The sequence below is a fragment of the Spermophilus citellus genome (genome assembly GCF_964194105.1).
Source record: "Spermophilus citellus genome assembly, chromosome: 18".
NCBI classification, from domain to species: Eukaryota; Metazoa; Chordata; class Mammalia; order Rodentia; family Sciuridae; genus Spermophilus; species Spermophilus citellus.
Genome location: NC_138200.1, coordinates 12,412,786 through 12,435,106, shown reverse-complemented (window position 1 = coordinate 12,435,106; position 22,321 = coordinate 12,412,786). Strand labels below are relative to the sequence as shown.

The window sequence follows — 22,321 nt, the reverse complement described above, 5'->3', positions numbered from 1 at the left end:
GAGAGAGAAACTGTAAGTGTTCCAGATGGTCCCTTGCACAGTCACAATTAAACTGAGCATTTCTTTGTGGCTAATGAGTGTGTCATGGACTCCCACTTTGTTCTGAATATGCTGGCTCTCCTATAAGGACATTTGGGTATGCGGCAGCATTTTAAAGATAATCTAGTAAATCAGGAAACCTGTTTTAATGTTGTGTCCTTGAGACTGACCAACAGCATTTAAGCTAATCAGATAACTTCCCTGCACTTTATTTTATGTATGTATGTATGTATGTTCTGGGAGCTGAACCCATAGGTGCTTCATCATGGAGCCACATCCACAGTCCTTTTTATTTTTTATTTTGAGATGGAGTCTCGCTAAGTTGCTTAGACCTCCCTGCACCTTAACTTCTGCTTCTGTGAAGTGGGGCAGGGGAACACATCTCCATAGCTCTGCAGATTGCAGGAGCTGCTCAGAGACGGCTTCAATCCTTGCTCTGCTCGGTATCCAACATCTAGCAAATACCAGGTTCACCTCAGGCGCTCCAGCCTTTACTGATTAATGTCTGAGTAACAGCAACATGAAGCGTGGAGTCGGTCAGCAAAGATTCTTGAACACTGGCCAACTGCAGGAATGAATGGGGAAACCAAATAGCCAAAGGAGAGCGGCCTCTGCTCCCTACTCTCACCTGCCTTCTTCCAGGGAGGGGACTTTTAAAAGTCAGACTCAGGGCTGGGGTGGTAGCTCAGTGGCACAACGCTTGCCTAGCACATGTGAGGCCCTGGGTTCGATCCCCAGCACCACATAAAAACTAAATAAACAAAATAAATGTATTGTGTCCATCTACAACTAAAAAAAATTTTTTTAAAAGTCAGACTCTTTGGACACAACAATGTTCCCAAGATGGGCCATAAGGAGTTGTCAGTGTTTATGTGTATGTGTGTGTGTATATGTGTGTTTTGAAGTTCTAGGGAGTGAACCCAGTGGTGTTCAACAGCTGAGCTCCATCCCCAGCATTTTTTATTTTTTATTTTGAGACAGGGTCTTGCTAAGTTGCCCAGGCTGGCCTTGAACTCGTAATCCTCCTGCCTCAGCCTCCTGAGTAGCTGAGATTACAAATGTGTACCACCATGTCCAGCAAAAGTTATCAATATAACTAAGAGAAAAGTCCATTTGTCTTACTGGTATTTTATTGTTTTTTGTTTTAATGTTTATTTCTTGGTACATGGGATTGAATCCAGGGGCACTCAACCACTGAGCCACATCCCCAGCCCTTTTGTATATATCATTTAGAGACAGTCTTGTTAAGTTGTTTAGGGCCTCGCTACATTGGTGAGGCTGGCTTGGAACTGGATCCTCCTGTCTCAGCCTCCTGAGTCGCCAGGATTACAGACCCGAACTACTGCGCCCAGATTATGGGTGCTTTATATCGATGAACCTGAAGGACCCTCAGCTCCCTCCCATGGTACACTCACCCCAAGTCCATGGAGGGGAAAACCATACTGAGAGAACTGACAGGGAGCCAGGGCTTGCTGGGACAGGGTAAACAGAGAGAGGGGACCTGGAGGAAGGTCTGAGGAGCTCCATGACCCCACAGTGACTTCAGCACAGACTGATGGTCAGGTCCACGAAGGGAGCAGATGTCCCTGCCAGGCCCCACGCCTACCTATGCACATTTCTCAATAAGGTTTTTTCCTTCTACTGAATTGCATGTCCACACACCCTCCAAGGGCCTAGGTAAGGGGTTACGGGAGGATCGCTCTCTCCATTCAACAAATATTTGTGGAGTGGAGTGGAGCGCCAGGCCCTGCGGGAGTCCCCTGAGTCCTGAGAATACCAAAATGAGCCATGGACAGCCGCTGCCCTGGGAGACTCCTCAGTTGATTAGGCCAAGATGATTTGAAAACTGAGGGGGAAGGAATGATCGACCAAAAATCAAAAGGAATTTGACCCGAGCCTTGGGTCTCCCCTCCTCTTGGGATCCAATGTCATCCCACCATCTCACTTCTAAGTGGGGGCTTCCAGGTAGGACTTCCTTGTTGTTTATTCCTTTAGCCTCTAAAATACCACCAGGCATTCACGCTGCATCTCTCCTAAAGTCTCCAGAACAGACACCAAGTTTGTGAGTTGCTAAAGTTCCACAACCGTCACAGACTGGATTGTGAATGACCCCCAAAGGTCTGTGCGTTAAAGGCTTGATCAGCCTGTGGTGCTATGAGGAGGTGGTGAACTCCTAGGAAGTGGAGCCCCCAGGAAAACAGTTAGGTTGCCGGGTACAGTGGAGCACGCCTGTAATCCCAGTGGCTAAGGAGGCTGAGGCAGGAGGATCGCGAGTTCAAAGCCAGCCTTAGCAACTGAGTGAGGCCCTAAACAACTCAGAGAGAACCTGTCTCAATAAAATATTAAAAAGGGTTGAGGAGGCTGGGGTTGTGGCTCAGCGGTAGAGCACTGGCCTAGCACGGTTGAGGCCCTGGGTTCCATCTTCAGCACCACATAAAAATAAACAAATAAAATAAAGGCATTCTGTCCATCTACAACTACCAAAAAAATTAATAAATAAATAAAATAAAGGATTGAGTCCAACTACAATTTAAAAAAAATAAAAACCAGCTGAGGATGTGGCTCTGTAGTTAAGTGCCTCTGGGTTCAATCCCCAATACCAAGAAAGAAAAGAATTAAGTTACAAGGGAGTATGGCCTTGAAGGGGACATTGAGACCCTGGCTTCTTCCTGGCTGCCAGGAGGTGAGCAGTTTCCTCCACCATCTACTACGGCCCCATCACAGGCCCCAAAGCAACAGGAACAACTAACTAGCCATGAACTGAAACCTTGAAAACCAGGAGCCAAAATAAACCTTCCTCCTTATAAGCCGATTATTTCAGGCCTTTCATCACTGTCATGCAAAGTGGACTATCACAATAACTCTTACTCTAAGTATCATTAACTTTCTAATTTTGCCCTGAAGCAGCATCCAAACAAGGTGGGTAGCCAGGAGCCCCAGCAGCCTGGGGCTGAAAGGCTCCTTCCCACCTGGGATTCCTGTTTCTCCAGCCCTCTGGGACCTGAAGCCGGTTCCCTCTCCTTTAGACTGGAGCAGCTAAGCCCCAGCCATCTTCCTGATGAACAGCGAGGCCGGTCCTGCCCACTGCTCCTGGGCAGCATTCTGGGCAAAGGAGAACTGCTTCTCCCGGGTCCTGATCACCTTCCCCGGCTGTAGAATAGTAAGAATGGCAAACAGAGGACCGGCAACTTCCCAGGCAAGCCACTACCGCTGCCGATCCTTTGCCAGGAACAGAAATGAGAAGAACAAGAGAAAACAGACGTGTCCTCCTCTCGTCAACCCTTAGTTCCCACTTTGTCACTAGAGACAGTTGCTGAAAGGTATAAGGAAATTTGAATAAGAAAAAAGTCTTCTGAAGATATCAGAGCACCCGGTGGGGTGGGCAGGTAAGAAGGAGGACCAGAAGGAACAGGTATTGCTGCCAAGTTATCAGTCACTTATGTGCTTAAGAATGCTGCATTTCTTTTGTTTGAGTTTTACCTCCCAGATTCCCGTAAAGCACCTGGTCCGGTCTGTTATCTAACCACAAGGGCAGCAGTGCCTTTCCTGGTCTTACCCTCCGAAGGGAACACCAGCCTGGGACTGACGTGCTGACCACCACCCTGAGTGCTGCACCTGGGCCGTCCCAAGAAATTGGGAACCTCTGACTGGGGGAAGTAGCTTCCAGCACCACCCACAGCCACCATGAAGGTTCTGATCTTGACCCTCCTGTTTCTGCCACTACTGCTGATGTCCATGGTCTCTAGCAACCCGAATTCAGGTAAATAAGATTGATTTTCTATGAAGGGGGGAGAAAGGGAGCAGAAAACGTGTTAAAACAGGCCACACATGTGTTAAAATGTAGCTCCTTTTGCTACAAAGATATTGTAAGGCCAGGGGCTGTGGCCCGCACCTGTAATGTCACTACTCAGAGGCTGAGGCAGGAGGACTTTAAGTTTGAAGCTAACGTGGGCACCTTAGCAAGAAGTGCTAGGGGTGTAGTTCGGTAGTAAAGCACCTCTGGATTCAATATCAAGTACAAAAAAAAAAGATATACTGTTCTCTCTCTCTCTCTCTCTCTCTCTCTCTCTCTCTCTCTCTCTCTCTCTCATACACACACACACACACACACACACACACACACACACTAGCTCAACCAAGATTTCCCCTTCTCCCCTCCAACTCCTTTTCCAGAAGAGTAATAAATTTCCCCAGGGCCAAACTATGTGGCAGAGGTGACCGGATGTGAAGGTAAGTGTACGCTCACAGAAGGTAAGGAAGTCCCGTGTTCCTTATACTGCCCTAGAGATGCCACTGACCATTTCTAATGGTATTTAACGGTAAAGTAGAAAACTGCGACTGCCAGGCAGAACCCACAAGTTCTAACCGTACCAAGCCCTATAACAGCTCACCTTCTGGGAAGCAGAGCTCTGGTGAGGCAGTCCTGAATCTGCTCCAGTTTTCACCATAGCCAAAGTGGCTCAGCCCTGTGCACAGCCCAGAGCTTGTCCCCTTGTGTGTGTCTCCTCCAGAGCACCATCCCATCCCAGGGCTTCTTGAAGTGCCATTGCTTGTACTGTATTTGGCATTCCTCAGCCTGGGCTCCACTCCGGACCTGCTTTTCCAGCCCTGAATCTCTACTCACTCACCAAGACTCTCTGCTCCACCCAGACTCCCTGCTGTTCCCAAAACAGGTTCTGCTGTTTTCCTCCTCCAGATCCAAAGCCATCTCCTCCCCCAAGCCTCCCTAGATTCCTCCAAGACAGATAGGGTGCTACCCTCACGGAGCATGCTCAGCCCTAACTTGACTCTCTTTTTGCATTGATCATATTCTGCCTGTATTGAAAGTGTTCGTGCGCCCTCCATCCCCTGCCCCTGCCTTCTAACTGTAACCTCCCTGGTGGCACAAATGGGCCATGTCCCTCACATTATTCAGCACAGGACACAGTAAATATTAGCCAAGTCCTCAGGTTTCCAAGTGCAAAATATTGCTCCTTTGAGATTCTCGATACCAGAGTTTGATAGCAGCTCTATTGACATTTGGGGCTGAACAATTCTTTGTTGTGGGGGGCTGTTCTTTGTATTGTAATATGGCATCTACCTATAGACCTCTTCCCTCCCCAACACGCTCCAGTTAAGAAATCTAAAAAAATGCCAGGCTGAGTCAAGAGGACCACAAATTCAAAGCCTCAGCAACAGCAAGGCACTAAGCAACTCTGTGAGATCCTGTCTCTAAAAATTCAAAATAGGGCTGGGGATGTGGCTCAGTGGTTGAGTGCCCCTGAGATCAATTCCCGGTATTCCCCTCCCCCTAAAAAAAGAAAGCTAAAAATACTTCCAGACATTGCTAAATGTTTCCTGGGGGGGGGGGGGGCGTGGGGGGTGTGGGGGGGGGCGTTGACACTCCCAGTAGAGAACCACGGCTGTATTCCAATATTCTTAAACCTGGTCACATGTTTAGATTCAGCATTTGAGTTAGGAGAACCCAGATCCAAATACCAACTCTACCACTCTCTTTCCAACTCTCCACAAGTCATTTAAGTGCTTTGAGTCTCAATGTTACCATATTAAAACACATAAAATAACCGGGTGCAGTGGCGCGGGCCTGAAATACCAGCAACTGGAGAGGCTGAGGCAGGAGGATCACAAGCTCAAAGCCAGCCTCAGCAACTTGGCAAGACCCTGTCTCAAAATAAAATATAAAAAGGGCTGGGATGTGGCTCAGTGGTTAAGCACCCCTGGTTTCAATCCCCAGTACCAAATATAACGATAATAATAAAACACATCAAATAACATTTCTCACACGGACTTTCGAAGATTAAATGATCTACAACATTCATCTAGAAAGCGGTTGTTCGCACAGAAGAACCAGGCTGGACACAAACTTCACCTATCATTTCAGCCTTTTATTCAGGAACGATGGGCCCACTTTCCAGGTAGAAAATAAGTCAGTGAACAAAGGAGGGGACTGGGCTTCTATAGGTTCTACTGAGAGGTGAGTTAGTTAATGAATGTGTCAGTTTGGGCACTCAGGAATTTGGGGTCTGTTTTACTGAGTGAAATGGGAGGGGGTTTGGGGTCAGAAGTCAGTATCTGATGGGGCTGGGGATGTGGCTCAAGCGGTAGCGCGCTCGCCTAGCATGTGTGCGGCCCGGGTTCGATCCTCAGCACCACATACAAAGATGTTGTGCCTGCTGAAAACTAAAAAATAAATATTTTTTTAAAAAAAAGAAGTCAGTATCTGGGATTTACTTACTGGAATGGATGGAGGGCCTGGGGTCACTGGTTGGTATCTGGAAAGGATTTGTTTAGCGAAGGATCGATGCTTTGGACACCTCCTCCCCAGGGTTTGTTTAAACACCAGGAAAGAATGTACTAGGGAAGGATAGACACTCTCCATGTATGGCTTTCTGTCTCTCTCCCCTTTTCCCAGGCGTCACTGTTTGGGGGGGGGGGTTGTCAGTTTCCATATCTAATAGAGGTCAATAAACGGACCAAGTGCAATTCGTAAAGCAGTTCCTAACACACGATGAACTGGGGAAGGCTCTCTGTGCCACCAAGTGTGGCTATCACAAATTACGAGATGGACGGAGGCTGGGCTCCAGATTTGCTTCCAGCCAAGCAATTTTGCAATCCTGCCAAAGTCTGAGCCAATTCATAATGGAAGGAATGACACCTCTCACTGTCCAAAACAATTCTCAAAACAAAATCTGATCTTACTTTATCTTTTTTTTTTTTTTTTTTTTTGGATACTGGGGATTGAACTTAATAACTGAGCCACATCCCAGGCCTTTTTCTAAACTTTGTATGTTTTAGACAGGATCTCACTAAGTTTCGTAGGGCCTTACTAAGTTGCTGAGGCTGGCTTTGAACTCCTGATCCTCCTGCCTTAGCCTCCCCAGCTGCTGTGATTATAAGTATGCACCACCGCGCCTGGCTTTACTTTACCTTTGAAAATAACTACATCTGTGCTTTTCAATATGCTTTTCCAGCAGAGAGGGAAGGAAAAAATGTGAGAGTATTAGGAAATAAATTACTTATAATAACAGATTATTTACTTCTTGTAATATTACTTATTTATAAAATTGCTTATAATAATACCTCACATGTATTAAGCACTCTATGTTGCCTGGCTCAGTGTGGCTCATGTCTGTAATCCCAGCTATTTGGGAGGCTGAGATAGGAAGCCAGCCTGGGCAGCTTAGACAGGCTCTGCTTCAAAATAAAAATAAAAAGGGCTGAGGTTGTAGCTCAGTGGTAAAGCACCCTAGGGTTCAATCCTCAGTACCACAAACATGCGCGCGCGCATTAATTCACTTTGTCCTCAGAGATCTAATGAATTTTTTTCCTTTCATTTCTCATACTTTCAAAACTGTAAAAATAGATTTCCAGTATATCCTTCATCCACTTTTTTTAAAATATTTTTTTAGTTATACATGGACACAATAACTTTATTTTGTTTATTTATTTTTGTGTGGAGCTGAGGAACGAACCTAGTACCTCACAGGTGCGAGGCAAGTGCTCCACCACAGAGCCACAACCCCAGCCCCCCCCTTCATCCACTTTTTTCAAATAACTTCTTATATAACCATAATACTATTATAAAAATAGGAGATTGGCACCGCTATGATAATGTTAACTAATTCACATTTAAATTTTTGTTAATTATCCCATGTATGTCCTTTTTCTAGTTCAGAGTTTGATTCAAGATCCTACACGGAATAAAAGTGCTCTATCTTCTTGGTATCCTCCAATCTAGGGTAGTTTCCCAGTCCTTCCTTCTTTCATACCTTGATAATAATAATTATTATTATTATTTATTATTATTATTATTATTTTATTTTTATTGGTACTAAGGATTGAACCTACTGAGCCACATCCCCAGCCCTTTTTCTTTTTTATTTTGAAATAGGGTCTCACTAAATTACTGAGGCTGCTCTCTAACTTCCAATCCTCCAGACTCAGCCTCCCAAGTCACTGGGATCACAGGTGTGCACCCAGCCCTTGAGATTATTTTGAAGAATACTGGGCAGGTATTTTGCAAAATGTCTCCAGTTGGGTTCATCCAATGCTTCCTCATGACTAAGTTCAGGTTATTCATTTGGGGCATGTGTCAGCTTTTCATCACTGTGATCAAAATACCTGACAAGAACAATTAGAGGAGGAGACGTTTATTTGGGGCTCACAGTTTCAGAAGTCTCAGCCCATGGCTGGCCAACTCCATTGCTCCCAGTCTGAGATGAAACGGAACATCATGGTGGAAGGGTACAGTGGGGGAAAGCTGTGAACCTATGACAGCCAGGAAGAGGGGGGACAGAGGAAGAGGAGCCAGGGACAAGATATAGCCCAAAGCCACAGTGACTGACTGTCTCCAGCCACGTCCCACCTACTGACGGTTATCACTCAGTACTCAGTACTCAGTCGTCCATTCAAATTAGTAATCTACTGATGAGGTTCAGATCTCATAATCTAATCACGTCACCTCTCAACATTCCTGCACTGCCTGACACATGAGTTTCTGAGAGGACACTCAAATCCAAATCATAACAGGGCAAAAATACCGCAGAAGTGATGTGTCCTTCTCAGTACGCCACACAAGGAAACTCAGCATGTGACCATCTCTCGTTGCTAGTGATGTTAATCGGTTAAGGTTGTGTCTGCTAGTTTTCTCCACTGTAAAGTTACAGTTTTCCCCCTTGTAATTAATAAGTGTCCTGTGGAGAGATACTTGAAGACTGGGCAAATATCCTACTCCTTATCATATGACTTTTACCCAATCAAAAATTTTTAAAATTCATTGATGACTCTTTACCTACAACGATGATTACTGTGGTGTTAACCACATAGTGATTTTCCATTTCCTTCATTCCTTCTACATTTAGTCATTGGAATTCTACTATAAGAAAAAGCACCGGGCACAGTGGAGCACACCTGTGATCCCAGGGAGCAGAGACTCAGGAGGCTGAGGCAAGAGGATCACAAGTTCAAGGCCAGCCTCAGCAACTTAGCAAGACCCTGTCTCAAAATAAAAAGTAAGAAAAGGACTGAGGATGTAGCTCAGTGGAAAAGCACCCCTGGGTTCAATCCCCAGTGCAAGAAAGAAAAAGAGAGCGAAGCTATTCCTCCTCCTTTTACCAATTGATTCAATTATCTATTTTCATCAGAATGGATTCATGGATATTTATGGGTTATAATCCATTACTATCATTATTTATTATATTCATATTATACCTGAATTGGCTACTGGGGCTTCTTCAAGATGACTTTTGTGATCTTTTAATATCTCCATTATTTTTTGAGCAGTTCCTTGCTTTCTGACACTATAATATATTCTAGGTTCATCTTGTACTTTCTTACCCCAGCCCTGAAATCAGTCACTTCTACAGGGAACCCAGGTTCCTTTCATAGGAAAATGCTATTTTACAAATAATGGGCAATACATACAACCTTTGCTAGTGGCTGCCATTACTTCTAGACTCTCTAATGGACAGAGCTGGGAAATAACAACACAATGTACTACATTTCACAAATCAGGTAAACGAGGCACAAATGAGTTAAGTTGGCTAAAATCACAAAGCAAATTTATAGTAGAACTGGGAAACCAAAATAGTAATAGATGTACCGCAACTCCTAACAAGTAACTTTTGTTGTTGTTGTCGTACTGTGGATTGAACCCAGGGGCACTTAACCGCTGAGATAAATCCCTAACCCTTTTCTTAACTTTAATATTTTTTTTACTATCTCCATATTACTTCATGAGCCCTATACATTCCAAGAACATATTTTTACTTTTTTTTTTTAATTTTGAGAGAATCTTTCTAAATTGCTGAATTGGCCTCAAATTTGTGATACTTCCACCTCAGCCTCCCAAATTGTTGGGATTACAGGTGTGTACCACAACTAACAAGTAACTTTTTTACAAATAAATACCTTTTAACAAAAAGCCCCATACCTAATGTTCCAGCATAGACACCATTTTTGAAAAATAACTAGAAGTCTACAGTAATAATCATAATAATAACCACCACGTACTGAAGGCCTGGCTGCACTCACAGTACCTCGTATATTCCTCAGAACTCTGCGAGATGGAGACTACTCTTCTCATTTTACTCAAGGGAAATTGAGAATCAAGGAAGCAGAGGGTCTTTTGTCTAGTTAAGTGATGAAGCCAGTCGCTAACCCCAGGTCTATCTGGATATAAAGGCTACATTTATTCCATGTATCATGGTTTCCCAAAACTAATTTTAAGTGAAACATAAATTCACAAATTTTTTACCTCAGTAATTACCTCATTAATTTGTCTTAATGGATATTAGAAAAAGATCTAAAGCATGGATCAAGCTGTAACTTCACAGATAATATCACACAGAATGAGACTGTTTTGTAAAATAAATTTAGAGGAAATATATGAAATAGATAATAGTTGAGGTGGTATAAATTATAGAAAAAAATCATAAATCCCAGTGGCTCAGGAGGCTAAGGCAGGAGGATTACAAGTTCAAAGCCAGCCTCAGCAAATTAACAAGGCCCAAATTAACAAATTAACAAGAGAAAGAGAAAATCAAAGATAGTCCCCAAGTGCCTGAGGTTTGGAAGACATAATACGACAATTCCAAGCAACTTCATTTTCAGCTGCATGAGACTAGCTTTCATGTAGGGTCATGATAATAACAGACTAAGGGTCTTGGACCTGGGTTTAACATTACCTTTGTGAACTTGGGCATTTTGTTTGCTGTCATTGGGGCTCAGTTTCCTCATCCAAAAATAAAAAGAAATAGTGATTTAGTTCATATTATAGCCCTTTGAAAGCAATTTGATGAAAATGCCAAGAACCATAAGGCCAGCATAATGGCTCACACTGGCAATCCCAGCTACTCAGGAGGCTGAGGCAGGAGGATCACAAGTTTGAGGCCAGACCTAGCAACTTAAAGAGGCCCTGAGCAACTTACCAAGACTCTGTTTCTAAATAAATAAATAAATGGGGCTGGGGATGTAGCTCAATGCATGTAGCCCCATGCAAGTACTCCCACGTTCCATCCCAAGTACAGAAAGAAAGAAAGAAGAAACAAGAACTGTTCTTAAATTTCCACTAGTATTTCCCCTTTGGGAACTCTCTTCCAATGAGAGAGATTTTTATTCTCTTTCCCAAGAAGATAATCCAAAATTTAGAAAAAGTTGTAAAAATGAAAAACTTTTGTCAGTGTCTAAACATAAAGCAACCTAAAGATTCAGCAATGGGAAAACAGTTAAATAATTTGGAAAACAAATACTTGTCGCAGTCATTAAAAATATCTATTATGGGGCCGGGGTTGTGGCTCCGTGGGAGAGCACTTGCCTGCCCTGTGTGAGGTACTGGGTTCGATTCTCAGCAGTGCATATAAAATAAAGGTCCATCAACAACTAAAAAAATAAATAAATTCTAAAAATATATCTGTTATGAAGATGAAATAGCATCATGCTTTATGAAGGGGGGTAGAAATTCGTTGGTGTACTATGATTATCCCTACATAATGAAAACCATATATAGATCACACACCAAAATACCAACAGTTAGTAAGAACAGTGAGTTTTTTTGTCATATCTCAAAACTTTCTCCAATATAGTAGTATTATATTTAGGATGAAAATCCTCCTCAATTAAGGGATTCAACTAAATGGTCTCTAAGATTCTTTCTTGCTCTTATATTGTGTGGGGTTTTTTGGTGGATTGAGGAGTAGAGGTCATGCCCAAGTGAAATATGAGAAAAGGGTAGCGAGCCGAGGCTACGCCTGTTTACTTTTACAACTCTCTAAATAGCATGAGAACATTTGAAAACTAGCACTTGGGGAAATGATGTAACACCCTCCATCTGTGTAGCAGAAAGGGCACAAGTCTGGGAAATAGGAACCTGAATTGGACCAGACGATCTCTAAGGGCCCTCTCCAAACTAAATTGTCCAGCCACTCATTTGAACACACGTTTTCCAAATGCCTGCCATGTGCCAGGAGCAAAGTAGCTGAATGACTACTGAACTGTTGGTTCTAAGTCTAATGATGGAGAAAGATTTTGTTTTAGGATCAGCATAATAAAATATCATAGACATGGTGGCAGCTTAGACAACAGAAATTTATATTCTCACAGTTCTGGAGGTTGGAAATCCAAGGTCAGAGGTTCTACAGGTTTGGTCTCTTCTACTTGGCCTGCAAATGTCTGCTGTCTTAGTTTGGGCTGCTATGACAAATCACCACAGGTTGAGTGGCTTATAAAAAACAGGAATTTATTCCGCAGTTCTGGAGGCAGGACTTCTGAGATCAGAGTGTCAGTATGATAAGGGTCCTCTTCCAGGTTGCACAGAGTTAGCTTCTTGTGTCTTTACATGACAGAAAGAGTGAGAAAACCCTCTGGGTTCCCTTTTATTTTTTTAGAAATATATTTATTTTTTAGTTTTAGGTGGACACAATATCTTCATTTTATTTTTATGTGGTGCTGAGAATCGAACCCAGTGCCTCACGCATGCCAGGCGAGTGCATTACCACTTGAGCCACATCCCCAGCCCTGGGTTCCCTTTTATAAGAGCACTAATCCCATTCATGAGGGCTGTACCTTCATGACCTAATTATTTCCCAAAGACTTCACTTCCTGATACATTGAGTATTGAGATTTCAACATACACACTTCACGGGGACATGGACATTCAGTTCATAATAGCCACCTTCTTACTGGATCCTTGCAGGGCCATTCCACTGTGTACACACACTCCTGGGGTCTTTTCCGAGTGTCCAGATCTTATCTTCTTAAAAGGACATGGCTCAGTGAGTTAGGGCCCACCAAACAATCTTATTTCAACTTAATCACCTCTTTAAGGACCCCATCTCCAAAAAAACAGACATTCAGAGATACTGGAAGTTATGAATCTAAATCCCAGTGACTTGGGAGACTGAGACAGGAGGATCAAGAGTTCAAAGCCAGCCTCAGCAACAGTGAGGTACTAAGCAATTCAGTGAGACCCTGTCTCTAAATAAATACAAAATAGGGCTGGGATGTGGCTCAATAGTCGAGTGACCCTGAGTTCAGTCCCTAGTACCCACCCCCCAAAAAGACAAAGGCAACCCTGTGAAGGCATAATCGACTCCAACAGGAAATATTGCTGTACAGAGTGCACTCTGCAGAGGACTATCCTCTGGGCTCGGCACCTTATTGTTTTGATTCCCTCCGATAGCCCCTCCTCTGAGAGCTGGTGAGAATCTCAAGTCTATAAGCCATTATCCTTGATTGTCAGAAAACTATTTTAAAGTCAGGTGTAGTGGCGCAAGCCCATAGTCCCAGCCATTTGGGAGACTAAGGCAGGAGGACTGCTTGAGTCCAGGAGTTCAAAGTCAACCTGGGCAACACAGTAAGACCCTGTCTCAAAAATATATAAATTTTAAAGCTGAGCACAGTGTTACATGCCTATAATCCCAGTAGCTCAGGAGGCTGAGGCAGGAGGATGGTGAGTTCAAAGCCAGCCTCAGCAAATTTTCGAGGCCCTAAGCAACTTAGCAAGACCCTGTCTCTCAATAAAATATAAAAAAAAAAGCGCTGGGGATGTCATTCAGTGGTTAAGCGCCCCTAGGTTCAGTCCCCAGTAGCAAAACAAAAAAAAAAAAGATAGATAGACAGATAGATAGATATTATCACAATAAAATCAGCTTGGATAGAGGCCAAAAGCGGAGTGTATTTGTTCCAGAGGAACACATGCAAATACCATCCTCTTATAGTTTGAACTGGAATTGTGAATCCAAACACAGTAATTTGGAGGTCAGATGGGAATCTTGGTTAATAGAATAATGTGATCCTTGCTTTCACTCCTGAAGTTATGAGGATTTGAACGTAGGGGACAAGGAGAGGGTGTACAGTCCTGATAACCCTTGACCTTTTGTCCTCTCTTCCATCAGAGTCCTTTCTTTCTTCTCCAACCTTCAGCTCAGCTTTTCTCTAAGCCAGATTTTAAAACTCTTATTCTTTATCCATTTTAAACACTCCTCTCTTGAAGAACCCTAGATCCCCAGAGCAAATAAAGAGATGAAACGGAAATTCTTGACCTAGGCAGCACAATAGGGGGTTTCTGTAGGCCCCTTCCCTTTCCGGTGCCTGGAAGTGACCTGTTTCCTTCCAACAGGGGTCGCCAGAGGCAACAGGGACCAACGCCAGGCTTCTGGGAGGAGGCTCCTGAAAGGCAGCCAAGAATGTGAGTGCAAAGGTCAGTAACTCAGCATGGACACAGCCCTGGCACCACAGTGACCCCAGCTCTCTCCCTGGAGCCCCTCTGAGAGCAGGGCAGATGTTCTCCGAGCTGACCTCAGCATCCAAAACACGCAGCACCCTTGCTGGCTTGCTTGCTGAGCTTCAGGCAAGAACTGGACTCCTCCAAGGCCTAGTGGGTAGCTGGCCAAAATTCAGGCCGTCCTCTTCCCCTTCCTCTTTACCCCCAAAAATCTAGGACTGTCTTCCAAAAGGACTGTCACATTTTCCTGGCTTTCCAAAAGCATCCTAGATCCTATTCTCAGCCTCACTGAACTCACAAGAAAAAAATGAAAACAGAGGTAAAATAATTTGCCCAAGGTATAGCAGCCCTCCAAAGATAATGCCTACGTGCATGAATGAGTCTGTCAAAATAAACCCAACTATTATGTATAACTATAATGCACTAATTTAAAAAAAAAAAGATATTGCCAAGCTCAGTGATGCACGCTTGTAATCCCAGTGGCTTGGGAGGCTGAGGCAGGAGGATCACAAATTCAAAGTTAGCCTCAGCCATTTAGTGAGGCCCTAAGCAACTCAATGAGATCCTGTCTCTAAATAAAATATTAAAAAGATCTGGGGATATGGCTCAGTGGTTAAGTACCCCTGGATTCAGTCCCTAGTACAAAAAAAGAGATAATGCCCAGATCTTACTGTTCATTCTGTGATTTTTCCCAATGCTATCTCCCTCTAAACCAAATCTTTAGAGGTCAGTAAAACAGTTCAGAAATCCTGGTGTTCAAATAGCTGGAGGTTTCCAGCTATTCTGCATTGACCCCTCTCCCCACCCCCACTGCAGTGTAAAAAAGGAAACGGGAGGCCTGGAAGATGGCAAGTAAAGCCCTGCCCAGCTCCCTACTTTCCAATGCACCGACCCTCCTGTCTGAGCAGCAGCCTGTTATTTCAGATTGGTTCCTGAGAGCCTCTAAGAAAAAACCCATGACAGCGGCCGGGCTGCCGAAGAAGCGATGTCCCTGTGATCATTCTACAGTCAGCGTGAAGAAAACCAGTAAGTTTCAACAAACTGGCCTTCCTTAAACCAAAGTCACTCCTGGGTGTCACTAGGGATGGAGCAGAGGCTGAGAACAGAAGAGGAGTGGAGGCCAGGGAAAGCACGCCACTCGGCCCTGGGTCCTCAATGCCGACCTGTGAAGAAAGAGGAAGACAGGGAAAGCAGGGTACAGCCACCAGGTCCTGGAAAGGGTTAGCCAGATTCCTAGGCTTTAGGCCTTCGATGCTTATCGAAGTGGAGAGAGAAGGGGTATTAGGATCTGATCATTGATTTCTGAAGATGACACCAGTGTTAGGGTCAACAGAATATGACTCCTCCCCTGCCTAGGGAGGCTGGTTTGGGTTTGGTTAGTTTGGGGGATGAGATCCTGTCTTGTTGCTCAGACACACAATCTCCTGCCTCAGCCTCCCGAGTAGCCAGGATTACAGTGTTGTGCCACCACACGCAACTAGTCTAGTAGTGTTAATAATTATCAAGAATGGGATAAATCTGGATCCTTATACTCTCTTGATGGAAGTGAATTTGGCAGTACCTATAAAAATTTTAAATGAGTATACCTTCTGACCAGTAATATCTTTTAAAGATATTAAAGAAATTATTAAAGATACATATGTAAACCAGATATAGTGGCACAGGACTGTAATCCTGGCTACTTGAGAGACTGAAGCAGGAGGCTCACAAGTTCAAGGTCAGCCTCAGCAATTTAGTGAGACCTTATCTCAAAATAAAAAATAAAAATAAAAAGGGGTGGAGGTGTATCTCAGTGGTAGAGCACCCCCGGGTTGAATCCCCAGCACCAAAAAAAAAAAAAAAACAAAACAAAGCAAAAAAAAAAAAAAAGATATATGTACAAAAACTATAGTAGTATTTTTCTTGAAAAATAAATGGGGGTAAATGTTCATCAAATAAAATTGGGCAAATCTGCAGCTGTCAAAAATAATGAAGTAAATTATAATATATTGACTGGAAAGAAATTCATGATATATTAAGTAAAAAAATAAGTTTAAGTTGATTTGAGGGGCTGGGGTTGTGGCTCAGAGTAGAGGACTCACCTACCATGTGTGAGGTACCAGGTTCGACCTCCAGCACCACATAAAAATAAAATAAAGATATTGTGTCCACCTATAACTAAAAAATTAATATTTTTAAAAAATGTGAATTTGAAAGACCAATTCATAAGGATATAGGAGAATATATTCATGACTGTGAGGTAAGGAAGGATTTTGTAAACAGAATACAAAATGTATAAACCACAAAGGAAGAGACTGATAAATCTGATTTCATTGAAATTTAAAATTTTTAATTATCAAAATAATAAAATGACAAGCTACAGAGTTGGAGATGATATCTGCAACATATATAACCCACAGAGGATTCGTACTGCCAGGTGCCATGGTGCACACCTGTAATCCCAGTGACTCGGGAGGCTGAGGCAGGAGGATTGCAAGTTCAAGGCCAGCCTCAGCAACTTATCAAGGCCATAAGCAATTTAGTAAGACCTTGTCTCTAAATTAAACAAAAAGAAGAAAGAAAGAAAACAAAACAAAAAAGATTAGTATTTAGTACTGAGAATACATAAAACATTCTCACAAATCAATAACAAGAAGGCAGGTAATACAATGGATAGGTTAAAAGAGTTAAACAGTCACTTCTCAGATAAGGAAATCCAAATAGCTAATAAACATGTGAAATGACACTCAAACTTATTATTGGAAAAATGTAAATTAAATTCCAAACAAGATTATCACTGTTTCATCAGCAAATTGGCAAAAACTTTAAAGTCTGACAAGTTTAAGTGTTGCCAGAGAGTAGAGCAAAGAAACTCTCAGATGCTGCTAATGGGAGTGTAAGTTGGTAAATCACTTTGAAAAACATTGATGGTTATTTTCTAAACTTTAAACTATGTGGCCAAGCAATTTCACTCTCAGGTATATACTCAAAAGTACACCAGGAGACGTGTATGACAATTTCATAGCAGCATTGCCATAACTACCCTAAACTGGAAACTGACCAAAGTCCACTGACAGTAGAATGAATAGGTAAGTCATAATACATTAGAATATTATGTGTGCACACGCTTACACACACATCAGTGTGAATGTACAATCCCTAACAATATAAATAAATCTTGCCTCCATAATGTTGAAGGAAGAAAACAAGACACAGGGAGTAAGTACAGTATGTTTTTGTGTACTGTCTTTATTTTACTTTATTTTATTTTATTTTAGTAATGGAGATTGAATCCAGGGGCATTTAACCACTGAGCCACACCCTCAGCCCTTTAATGTTTTATTTAGAGACAGGGTCTCGCTAAGTTGCTTAGGGCCTCACTAAGTTGGTGAGGCTGGCTTTGAACTCCCAATCCTCCTGCTTCAGCCTCCCCAGCTGCTGGGATGACAGGTGTGTGCCACTGTGGGAGACCAACCTTACACATGTCTGAGTCACACTCCCCGGCTGGGTGCTGAGGCGCTCAGTCGAAGAAATGTGGCAGAGCTTTCCCCACCCTTCTTGGGTCTGAGGGTCAGTGTCTCGTGCATGGGTGTGTCTTGTTACAGCCCCATGGGTGAAGCTACGCTCACCTGTTCCTTTGTAATATAACCCCTTGCCCTGTTTAAGATAGAATCTTCCATGGAAGACTACTGTGCCCTTGGGTGTGGCCTACCCAGGTGTCAGTCAACCTGCTGACAGTGGACATCATGAAGATAGACTCAGCCCCTTGAAACTTGACCCCTTGCTTCATTTACATAGCTTCTCCTCAATAAAAGGGGTCAGTGCGTGCTCTCGCTCTCTCTCTTTCTGCAGACCCTTAAGGTCAGAGGAGCCGTCACAGCCACCCCAAAGAAAAAGGTATTGTGTCTCTTGTGTGGTTATGTTGCGCAGCCCAGTTTAACTGGAGTGACCCCTGAGCCTTTTAGTCTCGAGAACAGAAACCCGGCCATCACGTACTGTCTTATTCCATTTGGACTGCTATAACCAAATACCATAGATAGGATGGTTATAAACAACAGAAATTTATTTCTCACAGTTCTAGAGATTGGGAAGCCCAAGATCAAGGTGTTAGTAGATTCAGAGTCTGCTGAGGGCCCACTTTCTGCTTTATAGATGATGGCTCCTAGCTGTGTCCTCACATGGCACAAGGGACGAACCAGCTCTCTCGGCCTCTTTTATAAGGGTACTAATCCCATTTATGAGAGTTCTGCCTCTATACATAACTTTATGAATTTCTACATATGCATAATATTTTTATAATAAAATATTTGTTCAAGGTGAAGGGCAAAGCAATACATGTGGCATAATTTTTTATTTTTTTAAACTATTGTGTTTATTAAAAGGTTTGGGAAAATATTTGACAAACTTTTAATGATGGTTAGCTCTAAGGAGGAGGGTGTAGTGTTGAGGTTATAGGAAGCCTTTTGCTTTTTGCTGGATATATTTTTTTCATTTAAAATTTTTCCACTGTATGATTCTTACTCTTATAATTTTAAAAGCACTCATAATCCAGGTGCACACACCTGTAATCCCAGCAGCTTGGGAGGCTGAGGCAGGAGGACCTTGAGTTCAAAGACAGCTTCAGCAACTTAGCAAGGCACTTGGCAACTCAGCAAGACCCTGTCTCTAAATAAAATATTAAAAAGGGCTGGGGATGTGGCTAAGTGGTTAAGCACCCCTGGGTTCAATTCTCAGTATCAAAAAAAAAGCACTCATAAAAATTCAATTTTAGGGCTGGTGTTGTGGCTCAGTGGTAACGCGCTTGCCTAGCATGCGAGAGGCAGTGGGTTCGATTCTCAGCACCACATACAAATAAATAAAATAAATGTCCATCAACAACTAAAAAAATAAATTAATAAATGTTAAACCTGCTTTTAACATTGCCCCCCCCCCCCGCCTTATTTGTACCCTAGGACACCGAAGGCACCACAAGAAGTCAAACAAGCACTCCAAAGCCTGCCGGCAATTTCTCCAACGATGTCAATTAGAAAGCTTTGCTCTGCCCTTGTAAGAGCTCTGAGATGAGAGTCTTCTCTCCACATTCAAATTCTCAGCCCAAAAGGCAGAGGACACAAAGCATGTTCTTATTCTTCCCCACTCCCTGTCCCCCCACCTCCACCATCATTCCAGTCCCATCAGATGGCACTTTTTCCAACATCATGGATTATTGCTCCCTCTAGTGCAGCCTCCTCTTGCCAGTCTTTTTCTGTGCCCTCCCTTACCTGGGCTTCAGCTTAACTATGTGAAAGGATCTAGGAAACCCCACTCTCCTTACTGGTCTCACTTTCCATTAAATACCACCTGGGAAGTAGCAAACAGAATTCAATAAATGTTTTTAAATGTACTAGGTCAAAATCATTTCTTCTAAATGGGGTCTGACAACTCACATTGAATCCATATGACTCACTTTACCCTGTTCACGCCAACCCAACCCGGATTCTTCACCTACTTCTCCCTGCCCATGACCCTCAGTCTTTCTCCACTGCCCAACTTTTTATTCTTTCACTCACTCAACAAACCTTTCTGAAGTAAGAGTAGGTGGAGCAAAGCAGGTATAGCCATGAATCAGACATTGTCTTATTAAGGAATAATATAGGTTAAAAAAAGTCAGTTTCCTAGCATATAGGCTGCCTTCAGTATTTATGATTGCTATCGTCATCATCAATAGCCATTGTATTCTGTGGGTTTCTAGAAAGATGGTGTGGAGGATCTCCAATGCCATTCAAAAGAGCTTCAAGTTGTAAAAATGGGAGGACCTCATGGGGTTTTCTTAGTAAGGAAGTGAAATCACTATAAAAAGATTAAACTGGTAACCACTTTTAAGAATGAAGAAAGAGGGAAAATGTATTACAAGTATAGAGACTGCCTCCCCCTTTAGCTCTTTCCTCAAAACATCAGAAGTGGGGGGTATCAAGGAACACTCATCCAGAATCTGGTTTCTATCACCCCAGAAGACTAAATTGGGATGCTACGCTTGCCTTATGAGAAAGTACATTTCAACTGAGTATTGAGTGGGGTGGGGCTCTATTTATGACACAAGAGGGCAAGCCCCTCCCTCTGGTAAGAGAGTGCTGGGCACACAGCTTCTTCCTGTTCCTAATCCCTCCCACCCAAAGTAGAAGGCACAAAGTATATCACTTGGCCCAGGAGTGGGGAGCCTGCAGGGATCCACCCCCTAGCCAGATGCCTTAAAACGAAAGACCAGGGATGCCAGGATGAAGGGCAATGGCATCATGACAGATCTGTGAAGAGGGAGGCCTGGGGTTGGGGGAGCCAGGAGGATGAAACCTGGAAGATCAGCATCTCCCATGAGGGAAATAACAACAGTGGAACCAGGTTCTAAGTCAGTATCCATGTCAGACTGGGAACCTGAGCCACACCAGAAACCTATAACCCAGCCAGAGCCCTCAGCCAACTCAGGATTGAAACCTCAGCAGGAATCCAATACCCAACAGGAGTTTGCATCACAGCAAAGACCCCTCACCCAGCAGGAGCCCCTTGCCCCAAATGAAGCTGAATTCCAGCAAGAAACTAGAGCCCAACAAAAATCTGCTTTGCACCTGAAATTTCTTACACTACAGAAATCACCCTCCACCCAAAAGGTGTACGCCAAACAACAGGAAGCTGCTTCTCAGCAAGGACATGGGCCAGGACAAGCGTGTACAACTCAACAGGAACCAGAATTGAGAGACAGAGATGTAGCCCAGTCAGGATCTAGACCATCTCTAGCTCAACAAGATGCAGAATTAACACCTACCACCCAGGCTATGCCTGGACTCAAAAAGAGACCATCTGTCCAGGCTGAATTTACATCCCAAGAAAGAACTGAACAATCAGACCACACAGCCCAGCAAGTACCTCCAACCCAGCAAACCAAATCCAGGAGGGGATTTTTGACTGAGTGGAAATTTCTAACAAGACTGTACGAAGTCACTACACAGCAAGTAACTCAAGAACAGAAGACATTTTGTGAACGCCTCACAGATTGTGACTTAGAATCAAATGGGAGGCCATCTTCAGAGACAGATCCGCTAAGTATGAGGGATGGAACAAGCACCCCAGAAATGAAACCAGCCTTCAAAAAGATACCTGATTATGATTATGAAGCCATGTCAGGATACAATGGGACACCATTACATGGAAAGAAAACCAGTGCCCAGAATCACAGGCACTACCAGGACACAGGTGAGTCAAACTTAGATCTGGAGCCTCTCAGGGTCAGTCATTCATTTATTTAAGAAATACTAAGAATTTACCATATGCCAGATTAGCTCAGCTCATCCTTCAACAATTCTATGAGATAAAGCTCAGTTATCCCCATTTTATGAAGATCAACATTCTCATCTTAATCATAAGGACAGATCTTGTACAAGATGCTACAGTTAGGAAGCCCCAAGCCCAAGATTTGAGCCAGGGTCTGACTTTCTCACCTGCACAGAGCTGCCTCCCTAGGGAGGATTTGGGGTAAATCAAATAGAGGTAGGAAAGAGCCATCTCCCTCCCAGTATTCATTCATCCATCCACAAAAACTGACCAGAGAGCCAGCTCTGGGGCAGAAACTGCTATAAGCACCAGTAATACAAGGGTGACTATGGCCCTTCCCTCCTGAATTTCCATGCAGTCTAGGCCCAACAACCAGGCATTCATGACCTCAGTGGGACTGACCTCTGCTGCCAGGGAGGCACTTGCTCTCCTTCCAGCTACCTCCATAGGGTTCAGCCAGGCTGAATGGCCCTGAGGCTGAGTTCTCAAGAAGGAGGAACCTGGGAGAGAGAGACCATGGTCACCAGCTTCCCTGGCAAGGTCAAGGAATAATGGAAAGAAAGCTGGGGAACAGTATCAGCAAGTATTGGGCGCAAAACTTTTTGGAGCTCCTCGGAAGCAGACAATAGTGACTCCCGGATGCAGGCTCCAGCTCTAGAGCTCGGGCCCTCATCTTCCTCCCCTTTAGGCTCAAACCCCAGCAGTGGAGAAGGGGGGATGCAAATTTTATCCAGGGAATTGGGGGTTACTTGTTGAGATATCATCGGGTGGGGAGGAATG

At 43.5% G+C, this 22,321-nt stretch overlaps 1 protein-coding gene and 1 long non-coding RNA gene across 2 annotated transcripts in view; one reads left to right on the top strand and one right to left on the bottom strand.

Annotated features, from left to right (window-relative positions):
• Nucleotides 1–22,321, bottom strand: part of LOC308637783 — an 83,311-nt gene that overhangs the window by 39,786 nt on the left and 21,204 nt on the right. The window lies entirely within an intron of this gene.
• Nucleotides 3,459–19,728, top strand: CXCL17 (C-X-C motif chemokine ligand 17). The gene is made up of 4 exons (XM_081274599.1): nucleotides 3,459–3,799; nucleotides 14,156–14,236; nucleotides 15,185–15,286; nucleotides 19,192–19,728. The coding sequence occupies exons 1-4, from the start codon at nucleotides 3,724–3,726 to the stop codon at nucleotides 19,287–19,289; spliced, it is 357 nt and encodes a 118-aa protein (XP_081130725.1). The 5' UTR covers nucleotides 3,459–3,723; the 3' UTR covers nucleotides 19,290–19,728.